At 40.7% G+C, this 13,716-nt stretch overlaps 1 protein-coding gene across 3 annotated transcripts in view; it reads right to left on the minus strand.

Moving 5' to 3' along the window:
• elmo3 (engulfment and cell motility 3) overlaps positions 1 to 13,716 on the minus strand; it is a 49,309-nt gene that overhangs the window by 13,368 nt on the left and 22,225 nt on the right. For 2 of the 3 annotated variants that reach the window (XM_057837411.1, XM_057837410.1), the window contains exons 11-15: positions 12,661 to 12,783; positions 12,042 to 12,164; positions 11,862 to 11,966; positions 11,662 to 11,770; positions 11,436 to 11,572 (exon numbers count right to left, since the gene is read on the minus strand). In XM_057837411.1, the coding sequence (XP_057693394.1) occupies positions 11,436 to 11,572; positions 11,662 to 11,770; positions 11,862 to 11,966; positions 12,042 to 12,164; positions 12,661 to 12,783 (597 nt within the window). Of the gene's footprint in view, positions 1 to 3,857; positions 3,992 to 11,435; positions 11,573 to 11,661; positions 11,771 to 11,861; positions 11,967 to 12,041; positions 12,165 to 12,660; positions 12,784 to 13,716 lie in introns of those variants that run through there. The other variant, XM_057837412.1, reaches the window with a different exon arrangement.

Consider the following 13,716-nt stretch of genomic DNA (forward strand, 5'->3'; position numbering starts at 1 on the left):
TTTTCACTCATCGTGGTGGGTTCTAGTCGAGGGATCGAGGGATCACTGTTATCAACATTAACCCACTATAACACCTATGCTCTCAATACCATGATTCTAAAATCAACATCTTGACACGCAAATAGACAGCTGGTTCACTCCACTCCCGCCCCGATATTCCCCAAACAGCAGCCAATCAATTATGCCTTTGATTGACCTACATCACAATTAATGGGCACATGCAATTAGAACAATCAATCACTCCCTCTTTTATTCAACAGCGACCTCATTACCTTGTTTAAAAAAAAATAAACTAATGTTGAATAACTTAACTACGCACAATTGATGTTCATATGAAGTTCGCTAAGGCCCAAACAGATGGCACATTTTATATTTAATACAGAGCATTGATTAAATTTTCCCAAAAACTTATTCCTGTGCTCATCAGCCAGTGACCTACACAGTTTTCGTCTCCAAGTAATTTCATTTCTTCAACAGAGCGGCACCCAGAATTTTGATTGTTAACCCTTCATAGGGCAAGTGACTATTTTACAGTATATGACACCAGGTCTCAATTATTAAATATACCGTAATTTTCGGACTATAAGCCGCTAATTTTTACCTCATTTTGAAACCTGCATCTTATAGTCCGGTGGGGCTAATTTACTGATTTATTTGGGTTAATAGGTTACACTTTATTTGACAGCAGCGTCATAAAACTGCCACAAGACAATCATAATTATGACACGATTATGACATGATCATTGGCATTGATGAATGAATGAATGAATGTCATTAAATATCATCCGGAAAATGTTGTCACCAACACTCCATTGGTGTCCAGCTCGGATCTTTTACATCTATTCAAAAGTGAGATAATTTGCCGGATGACACAAAATGACATCTGTCATAAGCATTCAATAATACTCATGTTAGTGTCATGTCATAATTATGATGGTCTTATGACAGTTTTATGGCGCCACTGTCAAATAAAGTGTTACCAAATACCAATTAATGAAACAACTGGAAGAGTAACTGAAGAAATAATTAGCACACAACATGAATTTTGATTGTTATTTACATCTGTAGCGTTGCAATACATGCTTGGAGGCATGTTGGACAACAACAGTGTTGAAAGTAGGTGGCAGCAAAGGTTGTCTGTCTCCCCCAAGGGAGCAGTGATAGCCAAAAGAAGCTTCTTGAAGCAATGAAGCTTTGCAGCCAGTTGGTTCAAAGCTTCATGGTGGTTCATTTGGTCTTATGACAGTCTTATGATGCCGCTGTCAAAAAAAATCTTACTGGTTAATAGCTTTTGGTGTAAATATCCCATAATACAGTGAGGACAGCAGCGGCTTATTGTTCAGTGCGGTTTATATATGAACAAATGCCGTTTTCCTGCCAAATTTGGTGGGTGGCGGCCAGTGTTGTTAATCTTACTTTAAAAAAGTAATTTATTACAGTTACAAATTACTTCTCCCAAAAAGTAATTGCGTTAATAACTCAGTTACCTCAATGTAAAAGTAATTAGTTACTTGGCAAAGTAACTGGTGAAATTTTCATGTTTTTTTTCCTAAAAAAAAAAAAAACAAACAAAAAAAAAACAGGTCACATAATGTGAAGTTTAAAGGGTTTTTGGGATAATTGGCCCTTGCCCAATTCTTTACCCTAAACTTAACAAGACACAGGGGTATTGCAGATATTGCGATAACTAGATAGTAACCTTTGCTATGTGTGGAAGTCATTTAATGTTGTGAATCAACCATTAAAGTTGTTAAAATTGCTCCCGTTATTGCATTAGTTCCCTTCTGTCTACTTTTGAAATGTTAAGTTTTAAAACTGTTTCATCATTTAAAGATGGATTTAAGTTACGTTTTGCCAATTTAGGAGCATTTTAGATAAAAAGTTACTTGGGTTCGCTAGGAAGGTTCTCTACAACAGAGCCTTCCTGAGAAGTCTACTGCTTTAAGATGGCGGCTGTTTACTAACGCATCTAGTTCTTTATACATGTTGCTAATGCCGCCGTGTCTGTCATTTGCATCTAGTTCTGTATACATGTGATATCTACCGTAGCATCATGTGGGCAGAGTTTGTAGGCCAGACATGTTCAAAGTCCGGCCCGGGGGCTAAATGCGGCCTGTGGTCAAATTTCATCTGGGCCCCAGCCTCTGTCATAAAATCAATAACGTCTGGCGCCCACACAGACTTAATAAATTGGTCAGCAGTACTGCTACCAGCATATGAAATAGCTTACACAGTAAATGCTGCTCCTCATTTACCCACTAAAAGGCAGCAGCACTCTACGCCGTGTGACCCTTTACTTCCAATTTTGTAAAATGGCGGTAATCAACAAAAAAAGGGAAAGTTGACTATGACGGCCGACGATTCAAGGATAGGTGGAATTTGGACTACTTCCTCACTAAAATACACAACAACTGTGTCTGCCTCATTCTCAGAAAGAGTCGCTGTTTTTGAAGAGTTCAATGTGAGGCAGGGGTCGCGTTAACCGAATATTTTCCGTCGTTGACCGGTTTTTTAAAACGGTGACGTAAAAAACTGAAGTCCATCCGTCATTTTGACAGGTTGCAATTCACACCCCAGACCACAGGGTGGCGAGTGAGCATATTAATTAGCTATTGTCTCTCTTGATGCGTGACGTCGTTGGCCTTACTCGGAAAAATGTCAAGGCAACTGAGTGTCCGAACTAAGGCTATGTTCATACTACAGGTCTTAATGCACAAATCCGATTTTTTCGTGTTTTTCCCACTCGAGTGAGGCATTAACTTGACGGTCTGAACGTGACAAGTCGCATAGAACAGGACCATTTCAAATCCGATCTGGGTCACTTTCATATGTGGTCTAAATCCGATCTGGGCCACATTTTTCCAGACTGTCGCGGCGGTCTGTACTGTCCAGTCCCGCAAATCGGATTTAATGCAGCAATTATGTCATCAAAAAGCGAGAGACGGTACGGTAGCTACGGTAGCGATGCAGCAGTGTGTTATTAGCACCTAGCTTGCCTTGAACATGGCTTTTTAGGAAGGGTCGGACTTGACAACAGTAATAAAAAAATAAAAATAGGTTTGAGGATAAGCCTGAGAATGATCGGTTTTCTCTCTGCTCCATATCAGCAATATTTCAACATTGCTTACACGGCCGAGAGTCGGGGCAAACTGCCCGTATGTGTGTGTGACATGCACGAACAGTGCGTGCATGCTATCGAGCCATATACTTTGAATATAAGACTAAACGGGGATTATATATGCCTGTTATTTGTGTCCTCTTTTTAACAGCAACAAGCCTATGGCTACGTTCATACTACAGGTCTTAATGCAGGAATCCGATTTTTTGTCATATCTGCGCACTAATTCGCAGTCCGACATGCACTGAGCAAGACGATCCGCATGCGCAGAAGCATCAAAACAAATGACCATACAATCACACATGCTGGCTGTCATCCGTCATTCCAGGGATATCATATTTTGCTTATTAAAATAATAACACAAAAGTTTTTTTTTTTTTTTTAGGAGGGCACGATAGAATTATTTAAACTGGGAGGATTGGCTGTGGATGCTCATGTTGTAATGCAATTGACAGTCAGTGGCAGTCAATAAGTTAAACGTGTGCCCTATAAAGGGGTAAAGTTGAGCTGCCTAGCAACAAGATGCAGTCGGGAAAACAGCAATTCACAGTCAATCGGATGGATTGTTAACCATCATTGACTTAAGTTGCACTGGCTTATAGTTTGTCCATATCTATACACAAGTCACAAAAATGAGCTCAACGTAGTATGGCAATGAAAAAAGTCACTTTTTAAACTTAGATAAAGCACATTGCAACTGTATAAAATTGACCAAACAAGGCACACAATCCCCCCTTACCTCCATTCTTACTCCTTTCAGGCTGAAGTAACACTTGAGAAATGATTCCAGTTCCGAGCTCAGACGTGTGTCGAGAGAGGTCAACAATCGTCGACATGCCTGCGGCAGACGTGTGCGCCTGCCCTCTGTTTTGTAAACAGACACCCGTATACTGTCGCACGCACGTAAGCCTCCGCCCCCTCTCAAGCATCCAAACCAATAGAAGGCGGATCTTTGGTTGTTTTTTTTCTTTGTTCAAATAGTTTTGCTCATAATTATATCTGCCTGGTATATGTATTGACATTATGTATTCATGAGTGGCTTTCACTCACTGCTGCTCCTTAATACTGCTGGCGTTTCCATACAAGCCACTGAGAATGAAAAATATTTCTTGGCAAGCTGTGTGGATTTTTAAATTATGTTCTCACTCAATTTTGTACATAATGTACATATGTTGTTTTTTCAAACAGTAATCTAAGACTTGTGTGACATAAACACCCACACAGCATTAAATTATGGGAATAATGACAACTAAAGTGGAGATTTACGATATCCCTCCACCTCTGGTTCGCGTCCTGCTCTCTCATATTATGTTTGACATTCCCTCTCTTGTTTTGTAATTACTGCTGATGCTCAGAGAGCTTTGTTTGGCTCATTTCCTTCTCCCTCCGCTGCTGCCGCTCTGCACTTCCCTTTGTCCATCTCATGCCCCTATTGTCTTTCCCTCGAAGCACCCCTGGTCGGGCGCTGTGGGCAAAAACAAAAGGCTGGTCCCGGAGCGCTGCGGCGTGTTCCTAAAAAGGTCAAAGGGTCACTGAGTTTTACAGCCATCCGGGGAACACTCGGTGGGAACGGGGCGGCTGCGAGAGATGGGGAAACACAGATGAGGACAAAAGCGTAGCCGCTTTGCCTTTGAAGATGATTGTGACGGACATATGATCAATATCTCTTCTAGACAAGCCCCGGCTGCTTAAAACTGCGGGGTGACCTCCACCATTGTACAAGCATGACAATGCGCTTGTAAGACCACTGTGTGGTCCTTCCATATATTTGACGGAGGAGGTAAGCATATAACGAGTAGAGGTGGGAATCTTTGGGTACTTAACGATTCGATTACGATTCAGAGGCTCCGATTCGATTATAAATCGATTATTGATGTCACCCAAACCCCTCCTTTTAATGTTTTGTACATTAGTTCCAAAATGGTTAAAAAATCCTATTAGGCTAAACCAAACTAATATTTAAGTATCAGGTTAACAGTTAAAAACATTAAATAAAATACTCAAGTGTCCATTCTGTATCAGCAGCTTTAAACTACATTCACTTAATTTAATGATGTGAATCAACCGTTAAAGTTGATAAAATTGCTCCCGTTATTCCATAATTTCCCTTCTGTTTACTTACAACATGTCAAAGTTTTAAAACTGTTTAATTATTTAAAGATAGGTTCAAGTTAAGATTTTGCTGATTTAGGAGTATTTCAGATAAAAAGTTAATTAGGTTAGCTTCAACAGAGCCTTCTAGAGAAGTCTACTGCTTTAAGATGGCGGCTGTTTACAACGCAGCAACTAATAAACGGCAAACCTGTCGTTTCGCATCTAGTTCTTTTTATGTGTTCTAACACCGCAGTCGTCTGTCATTTAGCATCTAGTTCTGCATATATGTGATATGTACTATAGCCGTATGTGGCCGTATGTTTGTAGCAACTCGCAACTGGGCATTGTTTGAACCAGCTGACAGCCGCAGTCAGGTATTTTTCTTTTTCTATCTGGCGGCATAAGTTGAACATGATATTTGCTCTCTGTCCGTTCCTCATTGCGTCCTGAAGACCGCGTTGACTGTGTTTTAGTTCTGCTTTACCTGGTATAATTCAATAATCGGAATTTGGATGTTTGTGAATCGTTCTCGAATCTTCCACGGCCGAATCACGAATAATCTAAGAATCGGAAATTTCGCACGCCTCTAATAACGAGTATGTAAACCTAAGTAACAAACAGGGTTCCTACAGGTTTCCTCAAGTTAAATTTAAGACTTTTTAAGACCTAATTAAGACCATTTATAAAAAATGTAATACCTACACTGCTGGCCAAAAGTATTGGCACCCCTGCAATTCTGTCAGATAATGCTCAATTTCTCCCAGAAAATGATTGCAATTACAAATGCTTTGGTAGTAGTATTTCATTTATTTTGCTTGCAATGAAATACCACAAAAGAAAATGGAAAAAAAAATTAAATCAATATCATTATCAAGTATTGGCAACCTCAGCCTAATACTTGGTAGTAAGCCTGCACAATATATCGTTTGAACATCGCCATCGCAATGTGCGCATGTGCAATAGTCACATCGCAGGACGTGCAATTTTTTTTCTTTTTTTCAACATTTAAACTTTTGTCTTACTTCATGAACGCAGCAAGTGTGCAGATCCTGGATTAAACTGAGTTATAAAAATTAGGGCCGATGCCGCCATTTTTCAGAGCATCGGAATTTAAAAACAACATACAATTATGTTTTTCTGCTTCATGCTCATACAGCACCACAGTGTCTTACTCTCCCTCCTGCTAGGCAGCGCGACCAAACTGTTTTTCTTCGTCAACAGTACAGCTATCCTGAACGGAGCTATTCAAGTTATTTGGTGAAAATTTTCTCGTTTTAATATCACAATATGATATCGCAAACTCCCCAAAAATCGCAACGATAGTTTTTCCCAATATCGTTCATGCCTACTTGGTAGCATAGCCTTTCAACAAAAAACGTGAACAGCCGCTTCTGGTATCCATCAATGAGTTTCTTACAATGCTCTGCTGGAATTTTAGACCATTCTTCTTTGGCCAAATGCTCCAGGTCTCTGAGATTTGAAGGAAGCCTTCTCCAAACTGTCATTTTCAGATCTCTCCACAGGTGTTCTATTGGATTCAGGTCTGGACTCATTGCTGGTCACTTTAGAAGTCTCCAGTGCTTTCTCTCAAACAATTTTCAAGTGCTTTTTGAAGTGTGTTTTGTCTTTCCAGCATTTTCCTGCTGGAAGACCCATGACCTCTGAGGGAGACCCAGCTTTCTCACACTGGGCCCTACATTATGCTGCAAAATTTGTTGGTAGTCTTCAGAGTCATAGAGTCCCTTTTCATTCAGACGCCGACGGATATTACGGGTTGACACTGTTGTAGCCTCGGACTGCAGGACAGCTTGAACTTGTTTGGATGTTAGTCGAGTTTCTTTTTCCACAATTTGCCCAATCTTTCGTTGAAATCTCTCGTCAATATTTCTTTTCCGTCCACATTTAGGGAGGTTAGCCACAGTGCCATGGGCCTTACACTTATTGATTACACTGTACACGGTAGATACGGTAACATTCAGATCTTTGGAGATAGACTTGTAGCCTTGAGATTGCCTATGCCGCCTCACAGCAAGTCTCCAGACAGTTCTTTGGTCTTTCTTTTCTCCATGCTCAATGTGGTGCAAACAAAGACACAGGACAGAGGTTGAGTCAACTTAAATCCATTTTAACTAGCTGCAAGTGTGATTTAGTTACTGCCACAGGTAAGTAACAGGTGCTATTAATTACACAAATTAGAGAAGCATCACATGATTTTTCAAAGGGTGCCAATACCTTTGTCCGGCCCATTTGTGGAGTTTTGTGTAAAATGATATTTTTTTCCCATTCTCTTTTGTTGCATTTCATTGCAAGCAAAATAAATGAAGATATTACTACCACAGCATTTGTAATTGCAATAATTTTCTGGGATAAATTGAGAATTATCTGACAGAATTGCAGGGGTGCCAATACTTTTGGCCAGCTGTGTAATTCACAGCCATTTGGACAAAGAAAAACAAAATCCGTGAGTTAGTGTTCATCTATTTCTCGAAAGTGGAAAAGTAGAATGTGTGCAGGATGTAAAAATGCAGCATATTGAATAAGCTACTTACGCCACACCACCAATTTGGCTACGTAAGCAGTTCTGTCGGCACCACAAGTAAAAGTGTTGGCAATGTCTGAGTCCGGGAACATGTACCTGAAAAGCTCAGAAATTCATTCATTGCCATTGTAGGAACTGTGTTTAGCAGTGGAGTGCAGAGTCTACAACACGTCTGCTTTCATGGTTGCTGTGGACCCAAATGATGGGCGTAGATCCATTCTCGCAAATTCATTAGCAATCGTAGCTGGGCTATGATGGTAGGGGCTGCAGCACTAGCAACTAGCTGGCTAGTGTTAGCTGCTATCGGTTCGCTTACATTAGCAGCTTGCTGGGTGGCTTTAGCTTCTGTCTCTTCAGGCTCGTGAGCAGCTGGCTGACTTAAGGCAGACTGTTAAACGCCGGCCATGGAGAGAGTTTGTTTCTTTCCTCTCATGGAGGTTATGTGCTTGGAAGATTTAGCATGGGACTCTAGTGCCTTTATTAGGGTTGCCACCTTTCAGAAATGAAAATAAGGGATGCCTCCCTCGTGCCAAAAGCCTTACGGGCAAAAAAAAAAGAGGGATCCCAAAAAATCCTAAAATGCATAGAAATGTACCTATTTTTAGATGAGAAAACTGTATTGTGTACTATGTGGGCATAGCAGTTTCCTTGCAGCAGATTGTTTTTTTTTTTTCTGCAGGTTAGTGAAAACGAAGTTGTGAATATCGTAATTACTTTTGTGTTGTCGGCACTGAATCCGGTCATGTGATCCATTGACAAGCCAAATTTCTTAAGGGAATGTTCCAGGAGAGCTACAATTCCAGCAGCTGACTCGTCTGCATTCTCTATGAAGTCTAGCATTTTGTTGGTGAGCCCAGACTCTGGACTGAAGTACTGGACAGCAAGGGGAAACATCTTCCTGTTCAATTTATTTGAGGCATCGGTCTGTATGGACCCAGGACTTGTTTCAACAATGCCTTTTGCTTTGTTTTCCCCAGAGTCATATACAAGAGCATAATGCCATACCAAATCAAGCTCAGGGGATGTTTCAGGTACAAAGAATTGTGACGAAGGCTCTTCTGGGATCTTATATTCAGTTTGTGGAGGTCCCCTGCAGCACGCTGTTTTACACCTCCGTGAGACACTGCAAAAACTTTGCTGCCTGCCTTGCAGTTCGCTTTATAATCAATAGTGACTCTATCGAGCCACGGGTTACCCTCTTCCCACTCCAGTCTATTTTTTGGAGACGTTTCCCCTTTTGAGGATTAGGTTGGGGTATCCTGAGCTTCTGCTATTGAAGACATCTTTGTTTTGAAAACGCGGAGCGGTGCACTGAGCAGAGCAATCGAGCGAGCGAGGTAACTTGGCAACGAACCCAGAAGTGGAGCGCATTGCAGGGCAGACAGCAGCGGACAGGCAGATAACTATCTTGCTGTCTTTAATATCTCCTGCCCTTTCTGTTCATTATTGTTGGCTCAGTGGTCACTCATGAGCGCAGGTGTGTGTTTGTGTGTAACAGACGTGAATGGGCTGGGCGCACCACCGTGCGCCCCTCCCCGCCGCCGGGGAGACGCAGGTCGCGTGGGGGTCGCCCCATGGGACAATTGTGAAATACGGAATAAACTGCGTCCGTATTTAATTCCCAATTTCGGAATGATTCCGTAGTTAAAGGGATGGGTGGCAAGCCTAGCCTTCATGCTCATTGTATCCATTATTATTATTATTATTTTTTTTTGCATACGATGCAAAAAGCCTTGAACACACTGCTATGGACTGGTTTGAGCCAAAGGCGAAAGGATTTTTTACTCAACCACGCTTTGTTGAATTTACATTTCCCCATCTCTCTAATTTGGAATATATGGCTAGGTGTACAAAAAAAAATCTGCGTCTGTGTAGTTTGAGCATGACATTTAGTTGGGACTCCCGTAGTGACACGGAATTCACGCAGGAATGTTGCGGTATGGGATCAATAATTTAATTAGTCCCGTGATCGGGACGGGACGTGAATGAAACTCAACAGGAGCGTGCAAGAGCGGGAGCGATATCGATCTGTATACTAAAAGTAAATTTTTCCAGCTGGTTGCACAGCACGCCAAATTGAAGAAGCAGCCATATTTGTTGTCATCTTTCAGTGAGCCAACGCCGTTTTGACTTGGGTTAGCAAGTCAAAAGAACTATAGACCCTACTCACGTGACGTCACAGCCACGCCCCCGCGCCATGTTGTCCGGATACTAGTCATGTTAATGCATTAGTGCTTCGTAAATTCCTCCTATTATGGCGTGTTTTTCTGCTCGTTAACATTAATAATCAAAATGGTGAAGTCGTGTGTGGCGGTCGGTTGCAAAAACAGAGAAGATAGACGGAGAGACTTGAATTTTTACCGTATTCCGAGAGACCCGAAGAGGAGACCGAGATTGACTGCTGCAATTCGACGAGAAAACTGGGCTCCAAACAACTACCACAGATTATGTAGTAGTCATTTTATATCTGGTAAGATGCATTTAATATATATTTAGAGGGTTTTGGGCTGACAACCACAATTAAGATCATTGCTAGGCTAATCGCCGACAACATACACTCAGACGTTGTGAATGAACTACCTGAAAATATATAATTATAAGGGGATGATCAGACAGTTGTCATACAATTAATTTACAATTTCACTATTGAGGTCAAAAGCCAAAAAATAAATTCAACTAGGTACAAATCTTGAGTAGTGCTATCGCACTTCATATTTATTACGTATTATATATGTATATAGTGAGAGTGCTATCGCTAAACCATATAAACATTAAAAGCCCTAGCTCCATTGACAAATGATATGAAATACATTAGACTTGACAGTGGATGTTAGCAAGAACAAAAGATTTTGAATTGAAAATTTCGTAACTCACCTTCCGAGCACAAGATTCCTGCCGAATTTTCGTGTACGAGGACATGTTTCACCCAACCAGCAACGTAGCATTTATAAGCCTCCAAGCTCTTAAAGTTTTTCAAACTTTCGTGAGAATAGGCTGATTTTGTGTGGACAAGATAGTTGTAAATATCAGGATATCAGATGTCAGGCGAAGCCAGCGGGTCGAAAAACATCGATTTAGGCATCAAATACGGATCTGGCGAATGGATAAACTGAAGCTTTTCCACGTAACGCCTTTTATGCAACGGATCCAATGAGTTTACAGCGTCAGATAACACCGGGGCTTCCATGAATTGCTCTATAACTTGCTCGACTAATTGAAAACAATGAGAATAGGTCTGAAAAAGAGGTACAATATGGCGGCCGGAAACAGCGACACGCCCATTTTGTGACGTAGGTGAGTAGGGTCTATAGAATATCCCATAATCCATCAGTGCTTGCAATTGACGATTTTGACCCGTGGCTGCGTTGCGTTCTCAATAATTTGGCTCCTCCGCCCCGTTCATTTATTTAGGCTATGTTATTTAATCAAAATGAAAAATGGCAGTTTTGAAGAGAAATGAGACACAGAGTAGTTACATACATCATAAATATTAAGACCCAGATATGAAAATTCAATACTTTTACAATACTTTGTAAGATATTATTTCCAAATTCGTAAATTAAATGCTTTAAAGACTTTTTAAGACCCAGCGGAAACCCTGAACAAACACACTCATTGGGCGATAAAAAGAAGAAGGGTGGTTGTAAACATGTCAAACATAGCATCGTGAGACATTTACTAGACCTTGTCAAAATCCTCCTGTGTGGCTCTCATCTCCTTCCAGGTCTTGTTGAGCAGCTGGATGCACACGCAGAAGAGCTCCTCCAGCAGGCGATCCTGACTGAAAAAGATGGGGTGGTAGTCCAACCCAGTCTCCGAGGCTGCAGGGGCAAAAATGCAAGGCGGGAAATCGGTCACTCTCTGCATTTCTACACGCAAGGTGTTAAGGAGACCCAATCGGCGGACTGACGTGCTTCTCCGATGCGAAGGATTTCACACAGGATGAGCGTTAGCTGGATGCTGCTCCGAGCGAAAGGACACTCATGTTTGTCCTCCCTGCTGCTGTTCTCCAGGACAAACTGGCACAGGGTTGGAATATGAAAGTGATTATCATGTCGGAAATTTTGAGATATTTACTTTCACAAGCGAATGAAAATAAATCAGCCTCACCCTGCTGTAAGCATCAGGATTGCGTGTCGCAAAAAAAAACATGGTGTCCAAAGCTAAAAGACCAGGAGGCGTTCGCGACAAGTCCTGACCGGGATTACTATTATTCTGGGGACATAACACATTCATCATATGAGAAGAAGTACATGAAGAGCATTGACGTACGTTGTGGGTGCTGCTTACAGAGAAGCCCAACTTCTTAAACTCTTTGGCGCACAGAGAACGTCGTCTTTCATGGCTCAGGCTGTTCTCGCTCTCTGTCTCAAAGGCTGCCTGCCGCAAACTGTGAAGGATTTCTCTCTGCTCCTGAATGACAATTCAAACCTGGATTTTTACTACACAGATACAATTTAAAGTTTTTTTTGCAAAAAAATTAATGACGTTTTGTAATAATCGATTGTTCAGTTGCTGGTCAACCGTTTGCTACGTGTAGTCATGATGAACTCAAACAATCCCATTCTTAAGCACTTTGTAACTTTAAACTACAGTATGACAAAAGAATTAATAAGGTGTTGCTAATGGTGAATGCAATGTTAAATGTAATTGTGGACATTCTCATGAAACAAGTACGTCTGAGTCTCAAACAAATTGACGTTCTCTTTGTGAAAGGGCTTCAATTCATAAATGATACACACTTTGTAAAACTTTTTTAAAATAACTCATTGGCTGGATCACTACCAGCGTTTCTAATGTAAATGGGTTGGACAGTTAGAGCTGTCAATGGTAGCAAATGAGTTAAAATGTGTGTCATTGCCCAAAATGTTCTTTAAGCCTAGTATGTGATGGTGGTAATTGCACTCACCTGGCTAGAATAGTCCAGTGGCATCTTCATCCGTGTCTCCAGGTGTTTTAAGGTCAGTGACTGGAGGACGTAGAGGTAGTGCGCCATCTCATCTTGGACTGAACCTGAACTGTGGATGATATTCTGCAAAAAGCCGTTTTCACCATTAGCTTGCTGTAATGTACAAAATTTGACTCAATTCATCTGATGACATATCATGTATATTTCTTCTGTTCCAAGAAACTGTCTGTTGCTGCAAAATTCAGAATATGACTATTACTAGAGAATAACTTTTGTTGAGTTAGGTTTTTTTAGTTTGTCAGTTTTTAAACTTTACGTTTTCTTAAATATACATACAGTATATACTGTATATATGGCAGAAAACACTCAGGTGACTTGAAGTTCCACTCAGAGATCCCCAATTTGGCCAAATTTCAAAACCGTCCTATATGCATCTGTGGTACATCCCTGGAAAGCTGAAAATCTGTTTTCTGCGGGGGTGAAGGATTTTAAACAGGAGGGAATTGAACAAAAAAAATGTAAACAGCGAAAACCTAACTGGAGGTGAGAGAGTGAGAGAGCATAACTAAAGACACCATGATTTTAATGAGACATTATCGCGTACTTATCTTGTTTCGATCCAAAAACTCCATGTAGCATGTATCACCAAGTGTCAAGTGTCAAGACACAGCTGTGAATGACCACAACCGGGTTTTGAGGGGATTTTATGGGTGACACATGGGAATATAACATGGGTTGCGATGCAGAAATCGCAGACATCAAAGAGTGGTCGAGATTTTCTTTTTCATATATTTACCCTTTTAAAACCTTTTTTTTATTTTAATTTTCTTTGTTTGGATCGGTTATTTATCATCTAAAATATCGGGGAAAATGCGACAGTAACAAAAAAAAAATACAATTAAGCGATAGTTATGAGGCAGATATCCGTGACCTATCTACAGACACAATTTTTTTCATTGTGACGTAATTTGTTTAAAAGTTTAAAATATGCGAGTGAATAATTTTTAAAGTCGTTTTTTTTAAACTAAATATTAGACAACAATTAATGATTCTAAG

Source organism: Corythoichthys intestinalis, chromosome 5 (genome assembly GCF_030265065.1).
Source record: "Corythoichthys intestinalis isolate RoL2023-P3 chromosome 5, ASM3026506v1, whole genome shotgun sequence".
In the NCBI taxonomy this organism is placed as follows: Eukaryota; Metazoa; Chordata; class Actinopteri; order Syngnathiformes; family Syngnathidae; genus Corythoichthys; species Corythoichthys intestinalis.